This window comes from Capronia coronata, assembly GCF_000585585.1.
Source record: "Capronia coronata CBS 617.96 chromosome Unknown acBCG-supercont1.1, whole genome shotgun sequence".
Classification (NCBI taxonomy): Eukaryota; Fungi; Ascomycota; class Eurotiomycetes; order Chaetothyriales; family Herpotrichiellaceae; genus Capronia; species Capronia coronata.
In genome coordinates this window covers 1,905,815-1,931,871 of record NW_006912893.1, presented here as the reverse complement: position 1 = coordinate 1,931,871, position 26,057 = coordinate 1,905,815, and the positions used below count along the sequence as shown (strand labels likewise).

Genomic DNA, 26,057 nt, shown 5'->3' with positions numbered 1-26,057 from the left:
TCCAGGCTCCGTGCACCGGGCACCGCCCATCCATAACTGTCTCCTAGTGTCTGTCCACCTCCCTTGGGTGACTGACTGACTGGTCAGGTGCCGTTCAATTGCGGGCAGGCCAGGACACATCTCTTATTAAACCCTTAGGTTCTGCGAATTGAGGATCCATCTGTGGGCACGGCCGGACTTTGGGTTGGGGTTGTTTGCATTCCACCGCCCTCTGTTGCGTCGAACTTCTGCTGCTGTTGATGTGGCGCTGACGCACTCTTTTTCTTGTTCTCACCCGCCATTTTTCCCTTGTCCATCAACAAGAGGCAGAGCGAAAGGAAGACTGCTACACGTCGGACGGGAGGCAGAAGATGGCGGAGCAGCAACACCCACAGCATGACGAGCCGTACCTCGACGTGGAAGAAGACACCAGCGAACACGCGCCACTGAACCCCGGCAGCTCTGGGACAGGCTCGTCGGGGCTGCTGGTCGGTCCCTTGTCATCCTTGTCGACCTCGTCGCCTTCACTATCAGTAAAGACGCCAGTATGGTACGACCTTTCGACAGTGCGAAGGACTTACGGGCAATTCGAAGTGTTGGGCAGCGTGAAGCGCTTCTTCTATGCTCTGATCCCCAGCTGGATCACGACCCACTCGGCCACCACGCCTTCGAAATCCGGGATATCAGCACTTGACGGCCTCCGCGGGCTCGCATGTCTGTTCGTGTTCAATGAACACTACGTGATCTGCTATCAGTCTCGCGAGACCCAGGTGTGGCTCATGCGAGTCCCCTTCATCCGACTGCTATGGTACGGCAAGGCGGCGGTCTTTTTGTTCTTTGTCATCTCAGGCTACGTCCTGAGCGTCAAACCACTGAGGTTAATGCGGGCGAAATCCTATCTGGACTTCCACAAGACCATCTCGTCGAGTTTCCTGCGCCGTGGGATCCGGCTGTACTTGCCATGCATGATTGTGAGCCTGGTGGCCTGCGTCTTGACCTACATGGGGTTTTTCGACCGCGCGAGCGAGAACTACTTCCAATACCGCAACTTTGTCTTCCTCAAGGAGCAGCCGCCGCCGCATATGCCGACATTCCGCGAACAGTTTGCGGGATACATGACCAACGTCGACTTCATTTTCAGCGCCACCCTCCCCTTCGACAGGGACACTGATGTTTTGCACTACTTCATGTACGACGACCACCAGTGGACCATCCCCAAGGAGTTCCGCAGCAGCATGGCCGTCTTCGCCGTGCTGGTAACCACATCACGCATGCGTGCGCCCTTCCGACTGTTTACCGTGGCCTCGTTGGGCGTGTATGCGGTACAGACGCTGCGGCTGTATACGTCGCTGTTCATGGCGGGCATCGTGTGTGCCGAGATCGACCTGATCCGTCAGGCATACTATGCACGCTGCAAAGAGACGCTTCCAGACTACACAGACGCGGAAAAATCCTCGTCAATGCGCTCCCGCTACAAGGGACTCGAGGCGCTGATGCACCTGCCGGACCTCTTCTACAAAGCCATGTGGATCACACTGTTCACCCTGGGCGTCTTCATGATCTCGTCTCCCCAAGAAATCCAGCGCACCCCGAACTACCTGCCCGCGCTGTTCGCCCGCTGGGGGGTCCGGGACGTCGACAACACACTGTTACTCATCGGGTCGATCATGGTGGTCTGGAGCACCGCGGCGTGTGCGTCTCTCGGCCCGTTGTTCAACAACCCGTTCATCACGTACCTGGGCAAGATCTCGTACGCGCTGTACCTGATGCACGGCACGGTGATCAAATCGCTCGGCTACAACGTCCTCCCCTGGACCCTGTACATGGCCACCTGGACCCCCTGGGAGGTCGAGCTGGATGTCGACTGGTGGCACGGCGTCTCTTCCAGCCAAAAAGTCCTGGCCTACGCCCTGGGCCTGTGTTTTGTCGCCACCGCCTGTTTCTGGGTCTCCGACCTGTTCTGGCGCTTCGTCGACATCCCCAGTGTCTCGTTCGCCCGCTTCGTCGAGACCTGGGTCACCAAGGGCGCCGACGACCCCGCGCCCCTCGATGACCCGCTGCCGGGATTCGCGCTGGGGTCGTCGGGTTTCAACGACTCCTACAACCATCACTCCGCCTTCGACTACCGTCGTGCCCGGGCCTCCAGCTCGGCCGGTCCAGGCCACCTGCGAAATGCGAGCCACATCAGCGGCATTTCCGGCCAACAGGACGGAGGAGGGCCGAAACGCAAGAACGGATGAAGCTGCTAAAAACAAAAACAAAAAGGTTTGCGCTGGGAGCTTATGGGGAAAGGGATGGATAAGCCACTATGGCGAACGATGGGCCTCCAGCTCACCTACCTCAGAGCTCCTCAGGAGGATCAAAGCCTACTAAAGGAGGAATAACGCAACAAGCAGGAACAAAGAAGACAAGGACACGTTCCAGGGTCGTTTGGGTTTCGGTATAGCATCGCACGGCATTGCATTTTTGACCGCTACAGCTACAGCTACAGCTACAGCTAGCTGCAGTCTTTTCTTTTTCTTTTTCTTCTCTTATCTCTTTCCAGACCTTTTCTATTTCTTCTCTCTGGAATGAAATAACACATTTCCACAAGTATCTCTTACTGACTGTTTTCCTGCTGTACTTGTGTGCATCGCGTCTGCCTATGGGGGTTGGTCCATGGGTTGGCCCAAGGCAAGGCAATGCAAATGAAACTGCAAGCGAAATGACGACCAACTATGGGTTCGGGTTGTCGAACATCGACTTCCTCTGGAGGGCTGTCTAAGACATTTAATTTCCCTATCTCGAACAGAGTTTGTGTTGTTATTCTTTTTGATGCTATTCTGCTATTCTGCTCTATTTTTGTCACGGGATTTCTCATCGAGGGCCCCCATTCTCCTCTAGATCATCAAACCTGACTTGAATACCGCCCTCCGACGACATCTCAGCACAACCAATCTTCCCTACGATTCTTTCTTTCTTGCTTTCTTTCATCAGCGACGAACTCTGGCTGTGCTGGGGCAGAGCAGAAACCTCGAAACCTGACCCCCAAGTTGGCATACCACTTGCCGCTTTAGTTTTACATCATGTGACCTTGATCCACTTTGGCTCAGCGTCGGTCTGATTGGCTCCACTACTCATGAGACCTGGTTGTGTTTACCAAATGCCGACTACGACTTCATCCCCTTCCGCTCCTAGACCCTGTGATCCTTGCAACGAGAATTCACCCATTTACCCCGTGCCTGCCGGATCGGAGAACCCATATTACCCCACATTCGCCGAGTACATGGTGTCTGGGGACAACTGGCCATGCCAAAGAATTGGAAGCTATATGCCGGACGCTTTGTCCAGTAGCACAGAAATTATATACCACCACATGACATTGGTGCAACAGTCCATCTTACCGGCAATATGACATCGACAACGAAACCGTGGGTGGTCATTGTCGGGGCAGGCCCTTCCGGGCTCCTTCTAGGACTTATGCTGGCGAAGAAAGGCATCCCAGTCCAAGTCCTCGACGCGGCGCACAAATTGGACGAACAACCCAGAGCTACTCACTACTCGCCACCCGCCATATATGAACTACGCCGAGCAGGAGTGGTCGACGACCTCCGTGCTGCCGGGTTTTCTCCCAACGGCGTGGCCTGGAGAAAGCTGGACGGAACGTTCCTCGCAGGGATTGACGGCACCATTGAAGGCGACGATCCAGACCGAATGCTATGTCTGCCGCTAAACAAACTTGGTAGAATCCTCTACGATCATCTCAGTCGTCAACCGTCAGCGACGGTGTCCTGGAGCCATAAGGTCGTCTCCCTCGGCCAGGACGAGGAGAAAGCGTGGGTCCACGTCGAAACGCCACAAGGGAAGAAGACTCTGGAGGCTCCGTACATCGTTGGTTGTGATGGCGCCAACAGTCAGATCCGCCGGTCTTTGTTTGGCGACAAGGAGTTCCCAGGCAAGACATGGGATGAACAGATTGTTGCTACCAATGTAAGCTCTCGCCCGCCGCCATAGCAAAGGGAAGTCTGTGCTGGCCTGGGCCCAGATGCAGTATACTCCCTGCAGGCTGCTGACACATACATGTTTCCTCCCAGACGTACTATGACTTCTCCAGATTCGGGTGGTACGACACAAACTTCATCATCCATCCCGAGCATTGGTTCATGGCCGCCAAAATTGCCAAGGACGGCCTGTATCGCATCACATACGGCGAACTTCCGGGTCTAACATACGAGCAACTCCGAGAACGACAGCCGTGGAAGTTTGAGACCATGCTGCCCGGTCATCCAAAGTCTGACGAGTACCGCATCGTCAATTTCAGCCCTTACCGGATCCACCAGCGACTGGCTCCCAGCATGCGTGTCGGGCGATTCTGTCTGGCCGCAGATGCAGCTCACTGTAAGTATAACACAACATCACGAACAAGTCAGAAGTTGGGGGCCTCTGTCTGACATTTGCAACATAGTATGTAACCCGTTCGGTGGCCTGGGGCTGACAGGTGGAATCGTCGACATTGGCGGTCTGTATGACTGTCTGGCCGGGATCTACGAGGGCCTCGCAGACCCTTCGATACTGGACAAGTACTCGGAGATCCGACGGCAGAAGTACAACGAGGTTGTGAACCCGATCTCGAGCGAGAATCTCGTTCGCCTGTTCGGCCAGGACCCGGACAAGGCTTTGGAGAATGACGACTTCTTGAAAATGTGCAAGAGGGCGGAAACGGACCTGGAATTTGCCCATCAGATGCATGCTGGTGTCAATGTCCTCAAACACGACTTCACTCAGTATTATACTAGGCAGTCAGCTCCGGAGAAGATCCAGACTGGGCACACCTTGTCCGAGAAACACCCCGATGCCCCAGTCCAAGCAGCGGCGGTCGGGGTGACCGATTAGTCGGAACTGGTCTCTGTTGTAGTGATCTAAGATTAGGAGCCTCTCCAAACGAATATCACAGAGTCATCGGCAGTCATGCACGAACGAGCCTGTATTGCTGGCAAACTATTGACACCACCATGGGAGGCGAATGGCCAGGGAAAGCAAGGTGTCTATGATGATAGGCAGCACCCAGAACCAGGTAGAGACACTCTCCTAATATACTGTCAATAATGCTTATAGGTAGATCTGGCTCGCATTGGTAGTGGCAGGTGGGCAGAACGGAGAACCCTGATGTGTGAACAGACATGTGAGACGAGTGGAGCTGTACCGAAGAAGACAGAAGATGAATTGAGTCGTTCTTGAACTCAAGGAATCAATACAACCGTTATGTTCTCCATGCCCTGATATCTGCTGGCGAGGTTTGACGACCCTCGAGTATGTTCAATGGACATATTCCAGACCCTGGTCTCCACAATATTGACATATCCGGGCTCCCCTTTGTGGCCCCTTTCTGCACAGCAAGATGAAATAACCGTCTCCCGCAGATCTATACCTTGACATCCTTGACCTGGTTCTCGACTTCGTGACTCTCCTCCACAGGTGTAAAGATCTTTCTAAACCTGAAATGAACCAAATCACTCAACATCTCAGTGGTGTTCTTCAGGTTCTGCTTCACGAGCTCGCTTGTCGGCTGGCTGAAGATGAGATCGATTTCCTCCAGAGTCTTGTTCTTGGTTTCCGGCATGAACAGGAGCTGATAGATCCAGCCGAGCACGGCAATGCCGCCGTAAAAACCCAATGTCAGACCGGTCTTCGTCATGGCTCTCTGCATGTCCGAGAAGAAGTAGGTGACCAGCCAACTGCAGAAGAACAAGTTCACGTCTGTCGACTCCATGCCGTATGATCGTAGGTAGGTAGGGAATACCTCACTGGGCAGAACCCAGGTTAGGCAGGCGTAGGAACCGAAAAATCCGTTGTATAAGATGATGCCGGTGAGATAGAGCCCTTCGGTCGCCACGAACGAGTTCAATTGGTACGAGACCCCGATCAAGACGAGGCCTAGGAACAAGCACGGAAGCATGGCGTTCGCCCAGAAGCGCCGGCCAAACTTCTCCATGTACAACACTCCCGGAATGGTCCCCAGGAGGAGAGCTCCACCCCCTACCAGGGACATAAAGACGGAATCTTCCCTGTTGAACCCGATCTGCGACATCAACGTCGACATGAAATACATGATCGCGTTGATGCCACTAAGCTGCCCTAAACTGATCATGATATTCGCATAAACAAGCGATCTTCGAGCTCGAGGGTTGGTAAAGAAGTCGAGCCAGACGAATCTGCGACGTTTCGTGGCGCCCTCCCGGACATTGACTTCGGCGTCGAGAGCGTGGTGCATAATGAAGAATTCCTTGCGGTTGTCGGCGAGGTGCACGCCCCGGATGCGTTTCCAGACGGCAAAGGCCTCGAGAGTCTTGCCCTTGTGCATCAGCATTCTCGGGCTCTCGGGCATGAAGATCATGCCGACCAGCATGATGGTGCTGAAGACCAGCGACGAGCCCAGCATGTACCGCCACGACCCGGAGGAGACGTTGACAAAGATCGCGGCCACGACATAGCCAATGACTTCTCCGAAAGCGATCATGAGCTGGTACAAGCTGACCAGGTTGCCGCGGTATTTCTTCTCGACCGACTCGGCGACGTAGACGGGGACGGTGCCGCCCTCGAGACCGAGACCCATGCCGAGGATGACTCTGGCCGCGACGATCATGCCGAAGTTGATGCTTCCCGCTTCGAGAGCACCGCCGATGGTATAGAGGACAAGGGAGATGATGATGGCCATTTTGCGCCCGACCAGTTCGTTGGTCGGGCCGAGGAGCAGTGCGCCGCCAATCGCGCCGAGAGGCACGGCCGAGCTGGTCAGGCTGACCTGGGACGTGCTCAGATGCAAGTCGTCCGGCATGTACAGCAGCGCGCCGGAGATGACGCTCTGGTCCAGCCCCGACAACATGCCGCCCATCGAGGCGAAGCCGACCAACAGCCACGTGAAGTGGCGGGGATCGTTGAACGAGAGCTGCGGGTTGAGGAATGTGCTCTTGATGGGATGGGCTTCGAGCTCGGCCTCAAACTCGGCGATCTCCTCGTCCACGATCGCCATGTCGTTCTCCGCCAGCCTGATGGCTTGGGCCTCGCTGAGGCGCCGCCGCGAAGCCATCGAGAGCTTCCGATCATTTTCATGCTCGATATGGGCATCGCTGCCGTCGAACTTCTCGTTCAAATCCATGCCTGGAAGGTTTGAATACTAGTATCGACCACAAGCGTGATCTTCCTTACCACAGGGGAAATCTTGGGCACTGCCTGTGTGAGCGCGTCTGTTGATATGAGTTGGGGAACACGACACGCCCTTGGGGCCGCGCTCGTCTTATCGTATTTTTATACCCGTCCCGCTGGCATCTGGAGTCTCCAGTGGAGAGCGTGCGGACCTCCCACGCGCCCCCAGGGGAGACAGGGCCGGTGCAAGCCATCATGGTCTGTGGACTGACCTGGAGATGGGCCGGGGAGAACGTCGCATTCTTCTGCATCGTCTTTCTTCCCCATCAGTGGTCACACGCCCTGCGGAAGCCGCGCTGCTCTTTGACCGGCGTCAGTCTCGTCCAAACAACATCAACTCTGCAATGATCCATCCGGCGCATGTGCCAGTTACGGACGGGATGGGACCCAGAATGGCCCTCTGCCCCCCCTGTCGCAGAGTATCAGGATGCACACTTTCACGGCAATTGATCGGGAGAAAAAGAAAAAAGATTCCTTGAAGCTTCGCTCAAGCTTTCTGTCTGGCTTGACCACGCTGGATTTGAGCCCCGAACATGGCAAGCTATTCAGGGGTTTGTGAATGGTGGTTGGCCAGTATCCCAGCCACGTCGTCACGATCTCCAGTCGACTCTCGCCGAAAGCTTGCAGCAAATTGCCTGATCTGACTACTTCGGCAATTGACATTGAGATACGAGTGGGTTCCCGATGGAGATTTGCCGAATTTCTGGCGAGAAACAACAATAATGATATTGACACTATGGAGTGGCGCCTGTGGTGGGTAGCGTGTGATCATGAAAGACAGCAGAAGAGAATGTTCCTTTCCCCGTGGAGTTCTTGTTCATTGAGGTCAACATTGGTCCTTGAAACGAACCCCTTACTCTGTCTGCGATCAAATTCTTCGATATCAGGGGCTGACGGGTGTTTGGAGGACTCTCTCTGTAAGGCTCCGTCTACACCATTGGGTCAGCAACATCCCGTGTCACCCAGGTCGGCCGCGCACAACGCGTACTAGAACAACGACATTTTCGATCGTTCTCCATACTTCCCCAGCAGACCATTACCCGGTAGTTATTCGGCACTGGGGCCCCCTGGTGAAGGTGGATAGGAAGCGCTAATGAGAGCCCCTTAGCCCTCCATATAGACAAACTGGTTGGTGGAACATATGTAAGCTCGAGTCCTTCAGGCCCGCTTCAAACAGTCACTTGACTTTCCAAATTTCTCCCCTCCACCACACGGATTCAGATGGATCGTCCACGCGGTTGTACGGTCGTCGCACAGGCCGCGTCGTACCAGCTGATATCTCTTCGCGAGGTTGTCAAAGATGCGAGCCCGAGACCGAAGCCTTCAACTTGAAGCGATGTTTTGGGCCAAATATCCTGAAGAAAGACTGATCAAAGAATGCCGATCAATGCGCGTTGACTAGTGTCTGGCGTATCCGTAATGATGTGTAAACAGAATTTCCTCAACTGGAGATCACGATGAACCTCCCAAGCCCTGCCGCAAACGCGAGCTGTGCCTTCATGAGGCAGGTTACAGACGAAGACTGATCCCCGGCAGGGATAATCTCCTGTTGTTGATATCGTTGATACTAGCCGACATGGATGAGTTTCGAGACCAGGGATTCACATGACAATCCCTTCGACAGGGGATGAGAGACCATGCTGATGTCGCACTCTCATGCAGATGCATCGAGCCAACGTTACTGTCCGTCGTCAAACACCGTCTGAAAATCTGGCCAGTGCTGCCGCCGTTCCGGTTTGTCCCGCTGGACGCAACGGCTGGGTTTGATACCTATCTTATCGTGATTCCCATCTCGATGCCCGAAAGGATGAAAAAGCGTCTCGTTCGATTCTGACCTGCTAAATGATGAGTACGCCCGACGTTGTCAATGGCTCCACGGTAAGTAGACTGCGATCAGATTGACAGGACAAAAAGGAGTTTGGTGGTCAAAGTGGCATTTCCTGCAAAAGAGATATCAACGTAGGTTTACTGCGAACACCTCGAATCGGAGAGCAACATTGCGTGTTCACAGGCTCTCGCTTCATGAAAGAATTGATACACACCACCCCTGATCTCATCTCTACCACCCCATGCGCCTGCTCTGTCTGTCCATCGGAGTCTCGTCTTATGCAACTCGTTTCCGCAGATAAACCTCGAGACCTTCTTGGACAACGAAAAAAGTCGAATGATATTGCAATGGCCGTCCCGGGTGCGCAAGGGTGATGTCGTATTCTCTCAGGATCTGGATCAAAACCTTGTTCATCTCGAACAGGGCCAGGTTGCGACCGATGCAAAGATGACTACCGCCTCCAAACTGTGGTGGAACAATCATATTCATGTCAGCATTCTGGTCGAACCTAGTCGCTCGAAATGACTCGTGCCGCGAGGCCATTCTTGCTGGACATACCTGATACATGTGCGAGGCCATCAGCTTGGCGTCGCGTTCAAACCATCTCTCTGGGCGGTAGGTGTCGATGTCGTCTCCAAACACCGCTCTATTCCGGTGCAAGACCCAGCCGTTCACGGCCACCTCGACACCACCGGGGTAGAAACGTCCATCGATCTCGGCCCCTTCAGGCGGCACTCTGCGGTAGATGCCCAGTCCGACCGCGGGGCGCAAGCGCATGGCTTCCTTGAGACAGGCCTGGAAGTATTCGAGTTTCTGCGCCTCGGCGTAGGTGACAATCGGCGAGAGCTGACCGGCCTTTTGCGCTTCGTCGATCTCCCTCTGCAGGATGGCATAGGCATGTGGCGAATTGAGGAGCAGGTAGAAGAAGGACTGCATCGTCGAGGCTGTTGAGTCTGAGCCGGCAAATCTGTGAAACGAGAAAAAAGGCAGGCTGAGTCAGTCTACCGTACCCAAAAAACGGATTGTCACATGGATTCTTCTGAGGCTGAGGAAACTTACACAGCACCATGCGCGATACTGAAGACGTCGTTCACACCGAACTTTTCCGGGTTTGCTTCGTGAGCCCGGAGCAACTCGGCCAACAGGTCGATCCCCGAAGAGTCATAAGTTCCGTCGGGCTGCTTTCGCTTCTCGAGTTCCTGGATTGCTATCTTTGTCATGGTGGTCGGCTGGGGCTTCCAGAACGGTAGGTACGGCCGCAAGGGGTTGTTTCGAAGGAAGACGTCGAATTCGGGGATATGGCCCACGATGCCGTCGTACCATTGCACGTCGTCGATGTTCTTGATAGAGCCCTCGACGTCCTCTTCTGCTTCCAGAAACCCGAATCGTCTTGAGAATGCCACCTCACCGAGGACCTGCGGGGTCGGTCAGCTTCCTGGACGATCCAACACCCACACCGGATGAGGCCAGAGGGGATTTTGGTCTTACATCAAAGGCAAAATAGTGCAACAGGTTGCCCAGGTTGCATAGCCTCTTCGAGTCCGTGGCCGCATATTTCTCCAGGTGCTCCATTAAAAGTTTGATCATGCCCTCGATCGGTTCGGACCGCTTCTGCATCTGCGCAAGGCTGTATGGGGTCACGGCGTACCGTTTCATCTGGGCATGTTTCGACTCGCGTACTTCGGTGAAGATATCGGGTGCGTGCTGCCAAAAAAGGGGGACAGTTATTTTCCGAGCCGATTGAAATCAGGAAAGCCAGCGTTCTCATCGACATACCTTTGGAGGGAAGACGCTGTAGAACTTGGTCTTGTGGAAGCCCTTGCCCACGGCGAAGATGTCTTTGGCGGCGTTGGGAGATCCAAACGAGACTTCTGACGGCGCGGTCCGCACGATAGGTCCTACAGGGGTCAGCCGTGCGCATCTTGGAGAGGGCCTGGGAGGCTTGCGAGGAACAGGACACTGGCCACATACCGTATTTCTTGTGCAATGCGATGTGGTCGAGCTCGGTGTGACCATTGTAAGTACTCCAGACTAAGCATATATGTCAATAACAATATATGTCTTTCCAGGCCGGGTCCAATGATGGCTTTGGGAGCGTACCTTTCCACAACCGAGAACACGAGGCAAGCCATGGTCCAGGGATATCTCTGATGGGCGACACATATCGCCTGTACAGGGCTCGCACGATGACTGCGGAGAAGGCGACCAGCAGGAAATGCGCCTTCACAAAAGCCAGCGTCACGGCCACAAGCGACTCGTCAGACACTTTGGTGTCAATAACGGCCATCGTTGCAGTGTTCAGACTTCACAGTCGGACAGGAGAGGTCGTGGAAGTCATCACCTTGGGTCAGGATTGTTTGTTGATATCAGTCTCAAGGACAGGAAGGTGAAGGTTCATGGCCTCGCTATGTATGTTATATCGAACCAGTGTACCGGCGGTCCAGCAACCCCGCCACAACAATGCCTCCAGCACTGGCACTGTACCGGCCGTCGAACGACGTTCCAGACATTGGCAATCCAGGCGTGCAACTTACTTACCTCCATCTTTCTTCTCCGCATCGGAACAAGCCCCACTATGGGGTTGAGCGTTCGGCAGTGGCACTGACGGGGGCGGCGAGGCAGGACGCTTGTCCTCGCAGATCTTACTGGGTCGACCCCACGATGTGGTGGTAAGGGACTCTAGTCCTCGACCGTTCAAGATTGCAGGTGAGATCTTGACTAGAGGCTAGCACTCTTTCCCCCTGTTGCGTCCCAGAGTTTCCCCAGGACATCCTAGCTGATCGGACTAACCAGTCTGCCGCTGTAATGATTGTCAGCTTCATGCGAATACAAGAGCGAGGCTCTGACATGCCCTTTTGTAAAGGGTGACCATGTCAGATTATCCAGATGTGGGACGACAAACAAGACAGACGTTAAAGAGTGTACGTAGTAAAAACCCCGGGGAGATCATGATGCCTGGTTCCAGCCTTGATCAAGCGACTCCAGCAAGACATGCTACAGTAGACACTATAGGCTATCCTCCAAGCAGGTACTAGCATCGCTGTAGAAGAAAGAAGACCTATCAGTCGGCGAAGTCATGGCATGTCAACTGAAATGGGGCTTTAGGTGGTTGCGAGGCTGGTAGGGCCACCACGTCCACAAAGACGGCAAAGTAGAAGTGGTTCGAGATATATGGTCGATAGAGGCCTGATTGCAGGCTGAAATTCATCCATCTTGTTATTGTCCAAATTTTCACAGAACTACTACTAGTACTTATGCGAGACAAGGTCTTTTGAGGAATGGTATTCGAACTCGCTAGTACATCATTGAATTCTTCATACTCATCTACTACTCGGTATCGTACAGAGCGACAGTTGCTCGAGACACCAGTTGACCCCATATATCTTACACCTGGATCACGACCTTGCCAAAGTGCTTCTGATCCCATTGATACTGGTACGCCTCGACCGCATTCTCGAACTTGAAAATCTTCTTGTCGACCACGGGATGGATGCCATTTGCCTCGATTGCCCGGTTCATCTCCTCGAATTGTTGCCTTGAACCGACGAGAATACCTCGGACTGTGCAGATATTGTTGAGGGCATCCAGCAAAGAGGGCATGTCTTCCTTGTTGACACCGCCGAGGAATCCAATGATGGTGATGGTGCCTTCCAGCTTGATCGCCTTCAAAGACTGCGTCAAGGTGCCAGCACCGCCCACTTCGACAATATGATCGACGCCCACGCCATCCGGCGTCAAGGATCTGGCAACTTCGCCCCAGTTCGGCGTCGTCCTGTAGTTGATGACATGGTGGGCACCGAGCTCCTTGAGCTTTTTTCCCTTTTCGTCCGAGCTCGTCGTTGCGATGACCGTCGCTCCTGCCGCGGCCGCAAATTGAATAGCTGCAAGGCTCACACCGCCCGTTCCTTGGGTGAGGACGAAGTCTCCGGGTTTGAGGGCTTTGGATTGCAAGCCGTAAAGCGCATTCCAAGCCGTCAAGGGCGCGCACGTCAGTGTGCTCGCCTCTATCGGTGAGATGGTAGAGGGTGCTTTCACCAGACCATGCTCAGGGAAAACCGCCACCTTGCGCAGAGTCCCGTCAATGGCACCACCCAGTCCAGACTGCATGGCACGCGGCGAGATTGGACCGGCCTGATGCAGCTGGTTGAAGAGTGTGCACACTTTATCCCCAACCTTGAATTCGGTGACTTTCTTCCCAACCGCAATGACGGTTCCTGCAGCATCCGAACACGGCACAACCGGTAGTGCCATGGGGAACGGGTACATGCCCTGGTTTAGGTGTCAGATCACATATACCAGCACTCTAGCAGGATGATGTATGTATGTTACTCACCTTTGGGATGATGAGGTCTCGATAGTTCAGCGAAACGGCATGAATCTGGACGGCGCAATCATGATCGCCAACCTCGCCTACCGGGCGATTTTTCTCAAGCTTGAGGCTGTCGAATCCATTGCTGCCCTGGATGACCCAGGACTCGGTTGTCTTTGGTACGGACATGCTTGTTGATTCAGTAAGTATTTATCCCACGATGATTGTTCTGAGGTTGTCTTGAGGCGTGTGAAGGAAAACGCAATGCTACTTGTTTGAGTACTACTTACGGACTTATACAGATATAGCTATACCTAGATGATACTTTATATACTTTACTTATGACGTCGACTCTACTCGCGGTGGCCGCCGGATATTTACACCGTCACAACGGCAAGTACTAGAGAGTAGTATTTTTACAAATACAAAACCATATTGATGGATCAAGATCCTAGAGGTACAACTGCCGGAGAGGGTCCGCAACTCGATCCTTGTTCTAGAAGCTACTAACAATCACTACTACTTTGCTGAACGATGACCTGAATACCCTATAAAATACTATCACAGCCCTGAATGTGGAGAGATCGGCCAACGCTCGGAGGCCCCACAGGTGACAGTTCTGTACAGAACGTTCTATCCCTTCTCTCCCGTTAACTCCGGTCTCAAAATTACTTACACATTATATTGCTTCAGCCACAAGTTACCTCCTAACGGAGTATACTGGCTAGGCTCGGCCTCCTCTTGTCCTATAGAGCGAAGTGTAGTGCTACTTAGTACTTAGTACTAGAAGTAGGCAACTGAGTTGCCAGAGATTCGATGGTTCATGGTCGAACGGTCCGCTGGCAGGCAGGTAGATTGTATACCTTTGCAAATGTCGTCAAAGAAGCCGCGATTTTGATTAGACGATAAGAATCCGCCTTATCGATCAGTCGGTCAAGTATCATGTATGTTACGTAATCCAAAAAGCCTTGGCTACTACTATGGAAGAGAGTTTATCCGACCGTCTCGCTCCTGCCGAATATTCTCATACGCGCCTACCCTTCAAGTTCTTGCTACTCTGCCACTAATACCAATGGCTCTTTCTGACTCTAGTACGCTGGAGTCTTCTGTTGGGCGCTCTACTAAGTAGAGAGTTGTATGAGCGCTCTGTCCGAAGCCCTACTTATTTCTGTGAGTGCCCTTTTGAGCGCTCTGTCTCTCAGTGAGCCATAGTAGGCCCTGTGAGCGCCCTGTTGAGTGGTCTGTCGGGTGCTCCGTTCTGTGAGTGCCTTGTCCAAAGCCCTACTAAGTAACTTATTATGTGAGTATATACGCTCCTTCGGCTTCTAAGTTAAATATCACTAGCGAGACTAGGCCTAAATTAGACTAGCTGGTCCGTAAGAGGACTTAGGAAGGCTTTAACATCCTATTACTAGGTATTAGTACCTTTTAGACTACTATGCCCCCTCAGGAGTCAAACAGGTATTAAATCAGTAGGTAGGTATCGAATCTATATCGAGTCCGTATCGAAACAGTATCGAGACAGTATCGAGAGAGTATCGAAACAGTATCGAGATAGTATCGAGATAGTATCGGAATAGGTATATATAGCGTTAGTATCTAATTAGTAGGTAAGGATACTAAATCAAGGAGTTGTAATTTTAGAGAGATTACGGCCCTAGAAATACCTTAGTATACTTTTAGGATTAAAATTAACCTTAAATCTAGATCTGAGACTTACTATTATACTATCTATTCTAGCTACCTTATCTACTAGTATTCTTATACTAGGTCTAGATATTTATAGATTAGACCTAGATTAAAGCTAGATTAGACCTAGATTAGACCTAGATTAAAACTAGATTAAAACTAAATTAAAATAAAGCCTCCTAGGTACCTAATGGTACCTACTTCTGAAAGCTTTAAACTTAATTTTAGGTCTAATCTAGTTTTAATCTACTAAGTAGTAGGTTCTAGGTAGTAGTACCTATATAGGCCAGACCGTGGCAGTCTTGAATTATAAAGCTTTAATAAAGACCGTGGGAGACTGATAGGCCGATAAACTGAATATAGGGACTACAAGTAGTACCTAGTTTTCCTGCTCTTAGGTAAGTACCTAGTGCTTTAGTAGTAGTACTTAAGTAGCTAGCAGTACTTAGTAGTAGATATAAGTAATGCTGCTATCGTGAAATGAAGTGGTATGCAGCACTCGGTGGTACTGGAAGAAACCCAAAACATGCCTAGTGGACAATGGTACCAGACCATTCGGAGCAGTCAACCTGGGTAGCCGTGCCAACTGCAAGACCAACGCCACTATCTCCAAAGAACGCCTCCGAGGCACCGCTGTCGCTGCAAAGATCAAAGTTGACGTTGGCGCCGTACTGGTTGGTGCCTGTCAACCCGTCCTGGGAACACAGCGGGTTGCCGTCTGCAGGACACAAGTTGTTGATCATGACGACGATGCTGGTTCCGGCGTTACTCAGTTTGTTCCCGGACGAGTCGGTCTCGCCCGTGAGCTTCCAGCATGTGCCGCAGGCCGGACCTTGGCCTGCACCGGGGCCTACGCCGTAGAGGTTTTGGCTCACTGCGGCGCTGAATCCGGGGTAGGTGTAGAAGAAACAGGCGGCCGTGTTGGTGTTGCAGTTTGGGGAACCGAAACTGTCTCCCGCACCGTAGTGTGTCATGGATGCTTTGTAGGTCAGGCCTCCGCTCGAGGCAGGACTGGTGGCCGTTGCTTGTGTGCTGGCACTGGTAGCAGTGCTTTCTGCGGAGGTCGTCGTGGTTGTTGCGAGCTCCACGGTAGGAGTCACTGTGGTGGAAGGCTCGGGTGCCGCCGAGCTTGCGACTGGCTCAGAACTGACTGTTGCTGCTGGGGGTGCGGAACTGGCGACTGGCGAGGGAGTACTCTCTGTTTGCAGGCATTGGGAGTACCATGGGTTTTGGACAACACAGGTCCAGCCTTCTGAGCATACTGTGCCTCCAGTCCAGTTGTTTCCTCCGCCTTGTAGATTGACAGTCAGTGTTGTGCCCATATTGCTTGATGGGCTGTGGATTTGAGACACTTACATTGTTCCCATGGGCCTTGGGTCGAGGTGGATGCAGCAGGGCAAGCAACAGCAGCCGAAGCAAGCAGAAGCAATCCAAATGACTTGTACATCTTTGCGGTTAACAAGTGCCTTAGTTAGGCTGGACAATGAGCGAATGAGATGCGATCAATGGAAGACCAGTGAAAGGAGCAGTAGTACTTAGTAGTAACGAATGACAGAAACGAATGACCTCGATCGACGAGTGAAAGAACGGACGGTTGACTGATGAGCATTCCAGAGACATCTCGATGAGGGCCATTGATGGGATATTAAATATTCTCCGACGCCCAGGGAGTAAGTATGTGGTCGTTGCCATGTGTCGGCCGGCTGTGCCGAAATCTGATGTCGTTTACATCGTAAGGACGACATGAGAATGAATCGGCCCGCTAGTGACCGGGCTGGACTGTCGCACCAGCGCGCAGCATCTGTACACAGGGGAGTCGAATCCTTTGTGGCGGGTTAGGATGAGCTCATGGGACCAGTAAGTGTACCTTGAGATTGAAATGGTTCAGTTGTCAACACACCGGCGGCCGGCCGTGGTCTTTTCCTTGAGATCTCAGGCCGGCCAACCAGGGGCGTGATCCTTGTCCTGAAACGGCGACCAGATGGTGGCGCCAGACTGTGGACCAGATTCGCCAGTAAACCCGCGAACATCCACTTCTGCCCATCTCTGCTCCTGAATCTTGATGTATATTCCAACCACCCCGGCGCCGGTCGTGATTCATTTATTTGGTCTTCTTTCTCCCTTGCATATGGGTATATCCTTGTTCTTGCCTGAGAAATTGGCAGGGACTATGGTCTAGAGACATGTTGTTCAAGACGGCCACGTCGAATATGACGCACGGGTCTTCTAGGCGTTGGTGGCCACATCTGACGGCGGTATATGGCGCTGAAATACTCCCCTTCTTTTCACCCAATGTGCGTATACTCGTTCACTTCTCATGTTTTTTTACAACGCGAGGTCTGCCCCTGCTGCGGACTCGGCTGCCAGATTGTCAGGATTGCGTATTCTATGCCATTTCAGCAAGGCAGCCGCAGTTGTCATGGGTGGGTGCGTCTCTCGATATTCTCACGTCCGGGCGTCGAGGCTTTTGTGGGCATCGTTTCCAATCTCGCCGTCACCGGGTTGTCCATGTACTTTCTCCGCCTCGCCCATTCTCCCGTCGACGGCCTGCCGGATACGCCTGGTCCCAAACATGGACATGGACTTTTTGCGCCCTCGACAGTGTCCACTTTTGCGTCCCATGTTGGCTAGTGATGCGGATGCAGGGTGTATGGGTTTCAACTGGAATAGCTTTCTCAGGTAGGTCAGGATGGAAGTCAGATGACATCCATAACGCACAGTTCATGGCTTGCATCAGAGAACTTGCATTGTATGTGCGGCGTCTAGAGCTGGCGTCGTCTAGCGCAGACACCATCTTCCCTGCAGGAGAAGTGCCTGCACAAGGACAAGGGTGCGGTATACGTTGATTCAATGTGGAAGGTGGGGTGAGGCAGCCCTTTCTCGTTCTCATCTTTTTGTCACTTCGCTCCTGCCAGCCCTGTATCTGGCCACCACTTTGACCGATGGAGCACTGCTGCTCTCCCACGTTAGCTGCCACGGAATGCTTCTCCACCATAGTTGTACTTAGTAACTCGCCTCGGTGGTCTCTCCATATGATGGCCCATGGCCATTAGCGGCAGGCCTTCGGGGCTCTCTTGTCAACGGTAACAGAGGGAGGTAGGCAGCAATTGCGCATTTTTCGGAAAGTAGTGCATCTGTAGCCCTCGATATTCTGTCCCGGTCCAGAACGGGGCCCCTCTTGCTTTCTATGGTCCGCAGCTTTCTGGCCGCTGGACGTGAATCTGTATATGAATGGGACACCTGTCGAGAGCTTTTCAGTCTAGTATGCCTGGCCGGCATGAATCTCTCTCCTGACTTGCAGCGGTAGTGTAGTTGCCATTGAGTAGTAGTATCCTTCCTTGCTATCAGTGGGACCGACGTTACGTGGTAAGACCACATAATTCGTGGTCTGGGGGTTTCGTCCAGTTGGGCTTGCGCGACTCTACGTATGTCCTGCAGTATGCGTAGCTCGTTGATGTCTCAATTGGGTGCATGTGTGGCATTCTATGTCGCCCTGATGCCTCGTGTACCCTCCAAGGAGGAGTGTCTGGAGATATACTTGTTGTCTTCACGTCATCATGTAGATAAAGTACTGTGGCCTGGCATGTCCAGGTCATCGCGTAGGCGGGCTGCTCTTTTGACGGCGGCACGAAGGGATTTGATTCTGCTAGCAAGGAGTGTCAGTAGGCTGTTGAAGTTTGATCCTACCTAGAAGCTTCTCCATCAGTCCCGAACAGGCGTGGTGCTGGCTTCACGGAGGAAGCGCAGCTTGGTCAGTCGTGTTTGCGTTGAAACGCAGTAGCTTGCAGGACAACCAAGAGGCCACCACTCATATGTCTTTGCAGTGACGACATTGTCCGAGACCATCGAATAGTCGGCGAGATCTCGCACTGCTGGCCAGCCCAGCGAAATCTGCTAGACACCATTTGGGTGCAATGACTCGGTGGTGAAAGCAGAGGGAAGTGAGGAGTGAGGAGAGCGGTGATGTTCAGTGTTGTGGCACAGATCGAATATATTTCCAGAAACGGCCAAATTTATTCCCAACCCTCCATTTCACCTACACATCAGTTATTACCCTACCAACTGTGTACATTCAACGTCAATTCAAGCGGAAAGACAGATCAATAATCATATGAGGATTGTTTATTGTTATCGACGATGACCGCAGTCCCCTATGGGTCTGACTGGGTTGCACGCGGCTCTGCAGAGCAATACTCCATACATATCAATATGCCCCCAACACGATGCCATACGCAACCCAACGTAGCACGACCATGCAGCAACCGAATAGAAATATCCTATTAGCCCAGTCCAGCCCGGGTCGTCTTGACAACATGCTTGATGGCCTCCAAACCACCCTCATTGCCGACAGCTCCAATGCCCATGCCACTTGTCCAGCCCATCTTCTCCAGTATGGCCCGGCCTTTGTTGTCAGCACCGAGCTCAGGCGCAGAGCCGCCCACAACCTCGCCGTTCATGTAACTGGCACCTGAGATTGCACCGCCGCCGCCTCGGCGAGCCCCCATAGCACCGGCGCCACGGGCAGCATTGGGACCACGGTAAGAGCCTCCACCATGCCTGGGGAAGAATTTCTTCATATCCATGAGAGCATCGATCTCCCAGATAGTGTCGATGGTAAACCGTGGAGTCTGAGGGCCCTTGGTTAGGACAGGATACCTGCCGATACCACGACCTTCCTTGCCTTCCGAACGTGACTTCAACCTCAAAGCCTTGGCGAGCCGATGGACCGAAGCCCTGGTTGCTGAATCCATGGGAGCCAATGCGAGAGAATCGGTTTCCTGGATCAGGAACCGTCTGATCTCGGCCTTGATCGCCGTTGGGCTGTTGCGCTCAGAAGCGTCGAGCAGCGCAGCCTCACGTGCCTCTTGCCTTTCGCGTTTTCTAGCAGCCTTCTTATCCCGATCTTTACTCCACGTACTTCGCAAGTGCTCGGCCAACTCCTCGTCGTCCAGTCCAAGGTCGAATGGGAAGTCTGACTTGCGTCCCTTCTTCTTAGGTCGGAGACTCGGTCGATCGAAATCCATTATGTCAAATGCACCATATGGATCCTGGTCAAGAGCGTCGGCAAACGCCTCAGCAGGTGGAAACGTGTCTCGCTGTCGTCGGTTGCGCTTCGACTTGCCACGGTTGGAAAGATGTGCCTTTGTTGAGAAGGGGATGAAGTCCTGATCGGCGGCGAAGTCGTCGTCAATCTCATCGTCATCGTCATCGTCAAACTCTCCGTCGAAGAGCACCAATTCATCACCTCCCATTCCAAGTTCTTCTTGCTTGGCCAGCGCCCTGGCGATCTGCTCGTCACTCATACGAGAAGTATGTTTCAGTATTTGCGCATTCTCGGCATCCTCGGACTCGATTTCGTTGACCAGATCTTCGAGAGCCTCGTCACTCTCCGATTCCGTGTCGGAATTGTCGGTGCCTGAAGTCTCTGTATCTTCTTGAATGTTCATTGAGCAAATCTCCTCAAAGATGCGGATCTCCTTCAGAGCGGAAGCCGACTTGAGTTTGCCCTGCAACACCCAGCGAGCTTCATTTTTATCCTGGCCACTTGCAGTGACAAGGTACTGTGCACCGCTGGGACGGACTCGACGCCTTAGCACTTGAGTAATCTCAACAACCTCCTCATCGGTGGTGCTCAACTCATCAAAGTCCTCCAGGTCCGCAGAATCCCAGTCGATGGCCTGGCCAACAGCTGCCTTGATGGCAGTCTTGCTCGAAGTCGTATGCACTTTCTGATTGGCGTCAGCAGAGCCGTCGAAGAACCGGTGATGTTCGTTGCTTCTGCCGACATTCACTGCATCGCCATCTTCATTGCCGCCATCGCCATCCTCATCGCTGTCATCATCGACTGCTAGATTTTCAATGTAGTCTCTCATGAGGGCCTCTTCCTCCTCTCTCTCACGTTTATTCCGGAGTCGCGCTCTCTCGTGACGATTAAGGGGCTTATTATGGGGGCGAGCTCCTCGGGGATAGCCTGCACGTGCAGAGACTTGGTGAGGTGAGGTGGTCGCTTTGTTGTCTGCGTCGGAGGACGCGGGCACAGTGACATTCGGTATCGATTCCGGTTTCGCAGGGCGGATAGGAATGGTCTGCTCAGGGCGAATCGGCGCGGACTTCGGTGTGCTTGCTCTGGCTTTGGGCCTCGCCACAGGATTCGACCGACCACAGAAGACTATCTCCTCCGAAGAGTACGAGGACGCCGAGTTCTTCCTGGACAAAGGTCGAGATGCAGCCGAGAACTCTGCAGACTGAAGAACTTGAGGGGTGGCATGATCTTCTCGACTGGCATGGACGGTAGGATCTTCGATCGGTTCTGCCGATTCTGGATCTGCAGAATCCTGCTCAGGAGTATGTACTCCAGGCTCACCATCTGTTTCCTTTTCTGCATCTTCTTCCTCCTGTGTGGTGGCCGGGTCATTCCGAACGAGGGTGCCAGCACTGACAAAACTAATGGCCTTCTCTCTCAGCCTAGTCGGTCCCCAGCCCATCGTGTGACGCTCAGTGTTTCGAGCCTCTTGACTCATGCTGAACAGGCCATTCCCAGCGTGCGGCGAACCCGAGTCGGAGATATCTTGCCAATCTCGAACGTGACCTCGCTGTTTCGTGAACGGGGCTGAAGCTGGACACATTATTGTCAGGCACCTCTTTGGCAATATCGAGTCTCAAGCTTCTCATACCCTTGACAGATGGACTGGCCTGACCCGACGCCCATGGGGGGCCTCTCGGACCGCCATTTGCTCTCTTCCCTCGCGCCTGAGCGCGTTGTCGTGCCCCCATAGCGGGGCGAAGGTGTTGGACAAACCGCTCCTCTGCGAGTGGGAATGACTAGAATACCGGGGTGTACAAAGGAGATCAAGCTGGGTGGTAGTATCAAAGATTGAGGCGTGCGGATGTCAAGGGTAGAAATACAGGCACTCAGACCGGGAGTGACTCTTCTTGATGCGGAGTTGCCACTGTGAATCACTACAGACCAAAACTGTCACATACGATGGAGTGCGGGCTTGAAAATGGGTGGGAGTGAACGACAATGGCCATCTGGCAAATAGGGAGGGAGACTGCTGCTGCTTCACTCTCCGCCAGTCACACGCACTGGCAGTCCGGCACCAGTCTGAGTCGCCGCAGCGATCTGGCCCGCGGCGTCTGATGTAATAATAATCCCCCGGACGATGGACGATGGACGCAACAAAGCATCATCATGCCTGAGGTGCCTGCGAGGCTGACCGACCTTTGCAGTACCTGCAATTGATGCCTGCGCCCCTCAATTGCTTCAAGTTTCATTGATGACCTGAACCCACACATGCAAACAAAACACTTCAATAGCAAGCAGATCATATATCAGTACTACTAGTAGTATACACGACCAATCGACATTCCATTCCATCCCATCCCATCCCGCCGCCCCTAAGCCACCATCCGACCTGGAGACCCTTCGAGCTCTGTTTGCCTCCCACCACGACCAAGAACGCTCGCATTCGCACTGTGAACCGCTCGAGCCTGTATTCTTGTGGAATATACAAAAGAGAGACCCAGTTCGCGTGTCGAACCACCAGATCCCCCAACTTCTGCCCCAGGCGTGGACACCATTCGGCCTGTTGCATGCGTTGTCCACCACCCTTCAACATCTCCCTAGCCAGGGCGTCATGAATGGAGTCGATTACAAGCGCTTCGTGCGCTATTTCTACGATCCCCAGCCGAGACACGATGATATGTCTGGGACGTCGATATGGTTGCTAGGGAAAGAATACACATCCGCACCTCCAAAGCCCGTGACCACAACAGACCACGACGACGTGGTTGAAGTCGAATCATCGGCCGACTCTCAGGACCCTTCAGACGCCAGTGTTTCCACGACTGTAGAGACACAGTCGCATCCGTCCCAGAATACCAGTAGTTTTGATGATGCCCAGCATGTCACTGGAGAGAATCTCCCTTCCCTGTCGAACGATCCCTCCGACGGTGGTTGGCCACATGCGTTCCTGGACGACTTCGAGTCGCGGTTATGGATGACCTACCGGTCCAACTTCACACCAATCCCCCGTTCACAGGATCCATCTTCCAGCGCATCCATGTCCTTCTCAGTCCGCCTTCGCAATCTAACCGAGCGGGAGGGCTTCACCAGTGACACCGGCTGGGGTTGCATGATCCGATCTGGACAGTCTCTCCTCGCCAATACCCTGATGTTGCTCCACCTAGGTCGTGACTGGCGACGAGACCAGAACGTCACCTCACCCTCTGCAGACGGCTCTCCGTCACCTTCCACGCAGCGCGAAGCCGAAATTCTGTCGCTTTTCGCCGACTCGCCCGATGCCCCCTTCTCCATCCATCGGTTCGTCCAGCATGGCGCCTCAGCGTGCGGAAAGCATCCAGGTCAATGGTTCGGCCCTTCAGCAACTGCATCTTGTATCAAAGAACTCTCCACCGAGTGCGCAGCAGCAGGTCTACGGGTCTACGTGACGCCTTCGGCTTCAGAGGTGTACGAAGACCGTTTCCGATCCATCGCGGCAGCTAGTCCTTCGGATCCCACAATCAAGCCTACATTGATTCTACTGGGAATTCGACTCGGTCTTGATAGAATCACGCCCGTTTACCACGAGGCCCTGAAGAGCTCGTTAACCTACCCACAATCGATCGGGATCGCAGGGGGGCGCCCATCCTCGTCCCATTATTTTGTCGGCTGCCAGGGCGATCTCTTCTTCTACCTCGATCCTCACGAGACGCGGCCAGCATTGCCGTACCATCCCACAGCGGAAGAGTATTCTGAAGACGAGATTGCAACATGCCATACGCGCCGTCTACGTGGCCTGCGGATCAGCGAGATGGACCCAAGCATGCTGATTGGGTTTTTGATCAAAGACGAGGCCGACTGGGAGGATTGGAAGCGCCGGATCAGAGAGGTCAAGGGCAAGGCCATTGTGAATGTTTTTGACAAGGAGCCGCCCGTGCCTGGGGAGTCTAAGGAGCGCAAGGAGGCAGTCGACGAGGTCGAGACATTTGATGATGAGGACGATGACGAGACTGTGACCGTGACGGGTCAGGAGGGCGATCTTGACCCTGAAGGCCAGGGAGAAGGGGACGGGGTCAAGGTCGAAGCACAGCCGGATCAAGACACCCCAGTCCACCAGGTCTGACGATGACTGACTTCGGCCGGTGTTGATGGAACGAACGCTTGGGAGTGCTGCTATATCCACTGCAGCCAGTGTGTTATCGCCAATTGCGACGCACCTTGTTAGGTTTTGGATTACGCGATGAGTTTACGATGCAAGGATGAATGAATCAGATGCCGTTCTATTGAGATCTCACGTATGACGCCGCATGCTAACCCATCTTACGGTTATTGTTCTCCCTGCCCGCGGTGTAATAAGACACCCGCATCTGTCCTAACATGCGAGTCACTCGAAGTCTGCATTTTACTGAGTCGTAGCACGCGATGGTCTGTGTCTGGTCGTCGCGCTTCTGGCCCAGTGACAAAGACCCAACCGCCAACCTCTCCGTCGAGGTGGACTATGTCAACCACAACAAGCACGCGTTGACTAGCGCGCAACACGACGCGTACCAAAACATTGCGGACATTCAGACACTACAGAACACTGCATGGTAGGAGTTATGTTTTTGGACGCGCGAGTTAGAATATGGATCAGGTTCGATTGATTGATCTCATGCTTTCATTTGGTTTCTTCATCTGCTTTCCCAGCTCGAATGTAAACGAAGCTGGAAGTGTGCCCATATTCCATGCCATTGCGTGGTGAGTATTGTACACTGGTCTTCCACCATGTCAATGATGAAACAAAAAGCTCTGAAAAGCGTAAAGCATGTTCGATTGCATTTGATGAGCAAGCAATTCGAAGCCTGACCCGAGCTCATCTCATTGATCCCCAGTTCCCATGACGCATCATAAAGTGTTGTAAAACCCATTCAACACCGGTGTCCATTGTGCCACAACCCCATTGCAGAGAAAAACGCGCGCAAAACCCAAGACCCAAGCATGTCCATGCCACTATGAACTCATTTATTTGCTCTGGGAAGAGTACTTGGTGACGGCCTTTGTGCCCTCCGACACGGCGTGCTTGGCCAGTTCACCAGGCAGGATGAGTCTCACAGAGGTCTGGATTTCTCGGGATGAGATGGTCGACTTCTTGTTGTATGCGGCAAGCTTGGAGGCCTCAGTGGCGACACGCTCGAAGATATCTGGTTTGGATGTTAGATCGCGGCGCGTCAGGTTGATGGTGTCAATATGCTTACCGTTGACGAACGAGTTCAAGATGGACATGGCGCGGTTGGAGATACCGGTGTCGGGGTGGACTTGCTTGAGGACTGGATTGCGCGTCAGTATTGAATGCTCAAGTGGCTGAGATGGCGCGGCGACGCGTTCTGAATCGACTCACCCTTGTAGATGTACGAGGAGTAGGTCTCCTTTCGCGTCTTGCCGCGCTTCTTCTTGTCACCTGAGGGAGCGGCGGCGGTCTTTTTTCCTGCCTCCTTCTTCTCAGCGGCAGGGGCTTTGCCAGCTGGGGCCTTGCCGCCAGTGGTGGGCTTCTTCTCAGCAGCTTTGGGAGCCATTTCTGATGATTTGGATCGCGAAAAAAGCGAGATTTAGTGGATAAAGTGAAATGAGAATGAATTTGTTTTGAAAAGGTAAGTAAGCGTGATGCGATGGGACCGGTGTGGATGGATGAAGAGGAAAGAAAGTGGAAGCCGCGGAGTGCGGATGATGGCGACTCTTATACCAGGCACAAGCGCAGGAGGAGGGCGCGGGTTGATGCGAGGAGGAGCACACGCAGGCAGAGGGCGAACACGGGTTGATCTGGGTAACAGGTTTGCGGGAATTATCAGTGTATTGTTATTCCTTCGTTTTTGTGGACTTTTCAGCCAGTGGAAGAGCGGGATCAGTATTCTTGGCGGAAAGATATGGTATTGCGTGGTACTCACAGGCCGTATTGTAAAACACAACAGAAAAGCCATTTTTGATCATTCGGCTTTGTGTCCACTGATTGGCTGCGCCGGCTGTCCGTGATCCAAACAACCCGCCCAAACTGCCAAACTGCACTGCTAGCACTCACTGATCCATGATCTCCC

The 26,057-nt window shown here is 53.2% G+C and overlaps 9 protein-coding genes across 9 annotated transcripts; 3 read left to right on the top strand and 6 right to left on the bottom strand.

Moving 5' to 3' along the window:
* Positions 1-350: 350 nt before the first annotated feature.
* Positions 351-2,219, top strand: A1O1_00680 (uncharacterized protein; the record flags this gene model as incomplete). The annotated part of the gene is made up of 1 exon (XM_007721597.1): positions 351-2,219. The coding sequence occupies one exon, from the start codon at positions 351-353 to the stop codon at positions 2,217-2,219; it is 1,869 nt and encodes a 622-aa protein (XP_007719787.1).
* Positions 2,220-3,369: 1,150 nt separating this feature from the next.
* Positions 3,370-4,851, top strand: A1O1_00679 (uncharacterized protein; the record flags this gene model as incomplete). Its single annotated transcript, XM_007721596.1, has 3 exons — positions 3,370-3,948; positions 4,053-4,356; positions 4,424-4,851. The coding sequence occupies 3 exons, from the start codon at positions 3,370-3,372 to the stop codon at positions 4,849-4,851; spliced, it is 1,311 nt and encodes a 436-aa protein (XP_007719786.1).
* A 529-nt stretch (positions 4,852-5,380) lies between these two features.
* On the bottom strand, positions 5,381-7,114 carry A1O1_00678 (MFS transporter, SP family, major inositol transporter; the record flags this gene model as incomplete). Its single annotated transcript, XM_007721595.1, has 1 exon — positions 5,381-7,114. One exon carries the CDS (start codon positions 7,112-7,114, stop codon positions 5,381-5,383), a length of 1,734 nt encoding a protein of 577 aa, XP_007719785.1.
* A 2,151-nt stretch (positions 7,115-9,265) lies between these two features.
* Positions 9,266-11,276, bottom strand: A1O1_00677 (uncharacterized protein; the record flags this gene model as incomplete). The annotated part of the gene is made up of 7 exons (XM_007721594.1): positions 9,266-9,454; positions 9,548-9,956; positions 10,049-10,404; positions 10,478-10,693; positions 10,766-10,887; positions 10,961-11,020; positions 11,090-11,276. 7 exons carry the CDS (start codon positions 11,274-11,276, stop codon positions 9,266-9,268), a joined length of 1,539 nt encoding a protein of 512 aa, XP_007719784.1.
* Positions 11,277-12,373: 1,097 nt separating this feature from the next.
* A1O1_00676 (alcohol dehydrogenase) lies at positions 12,374-13,487 on the bottom strand (the record flags this gene model as incomplete). Its single annotated transcript, XM_007721593.1, has 2 exons — positions 12,374-13,258; positions 13,323-13,487. The coding sequence occupies 2 exons, from the start codon at positions 13,485-13,487 to the stop codon at positions 12,374-12,376; spliced, it is 1,050 nt and encodes a 349-aa protein (XP_007719783.1).
* A 2,030-nt stretch (positions 13,488-15,517) lies between these two features.
* Positions 15,518-16,309, bottom strand: A1O1_00675 (uncharacterized protein; the record flags this gene model as incomplete). The annotated part of the gene is made up of 1 exon (XM_007721592.1): positions 15,518-16,309. One exon carries the CDS (start codon positions 16,307-16,309, stop codon positions 15,518-15,520), a length of 792 nt encoding a protein of 263 aa, XP_007719782.1.
* A 2,958-nt stretch (positions 16,310-19,267) lies between these two features.
* A1O1_00674 (uncharacterized protein) lies at positions 19,268-21,761 on the bottom strand (the record flags this gene model as incomplete). The annotated part of the gene is made up of 2 exons (XM_007721591.1): positions 19,268-21,603; positions 21,662-21,761. 2 exons carry the CDS (start codon positions 21,759-21,761, stop codon positions 19,268-19,270), a joined length of 2,436 nt encoding a protein of 811 aa, XP_007719781.1.
* An 863-nt stretch (positions 21,762-22,624) lies between these two features.
* On the top strand, positions 22,625-24,112 carry A1O1_00673 (autophagy-like protein 4; the record flags this gene model as incomplete). Its single annotated transcript, XM_007721590.1, has 1 exon — positions 22,625-24,112. The coding sequence occupies one exon, from the start codon at positions 22,625-22,627 to the stop codon at positions 24,110-24,112; it is 1,488 nt and encodes a 495-aa protein (XP_007719780.1).
* Positions 24,113-24,990: 878 nt separating this feature from the next.
* On the bottom strand, positions 24,991-25,541 carry A1O1_00672 (histone H2B; the record flags this gene model as incomplete). Its single annotated transcript, XM_007721589.1, has 3 exons — positions 24,991-25,169; positions 25,224-25,295; positions 25,367-25,541. The coding sequence occupies 3 exons, from the start codon at positions 25,539-25,541 to the stop codon at positions 24,991-24,993; spliced, it is 426 nt and encodes a 141-aa protein (XP_007719779.1).
* Positions 25,542-26,057: the final 516 nt, after the last annotated feature.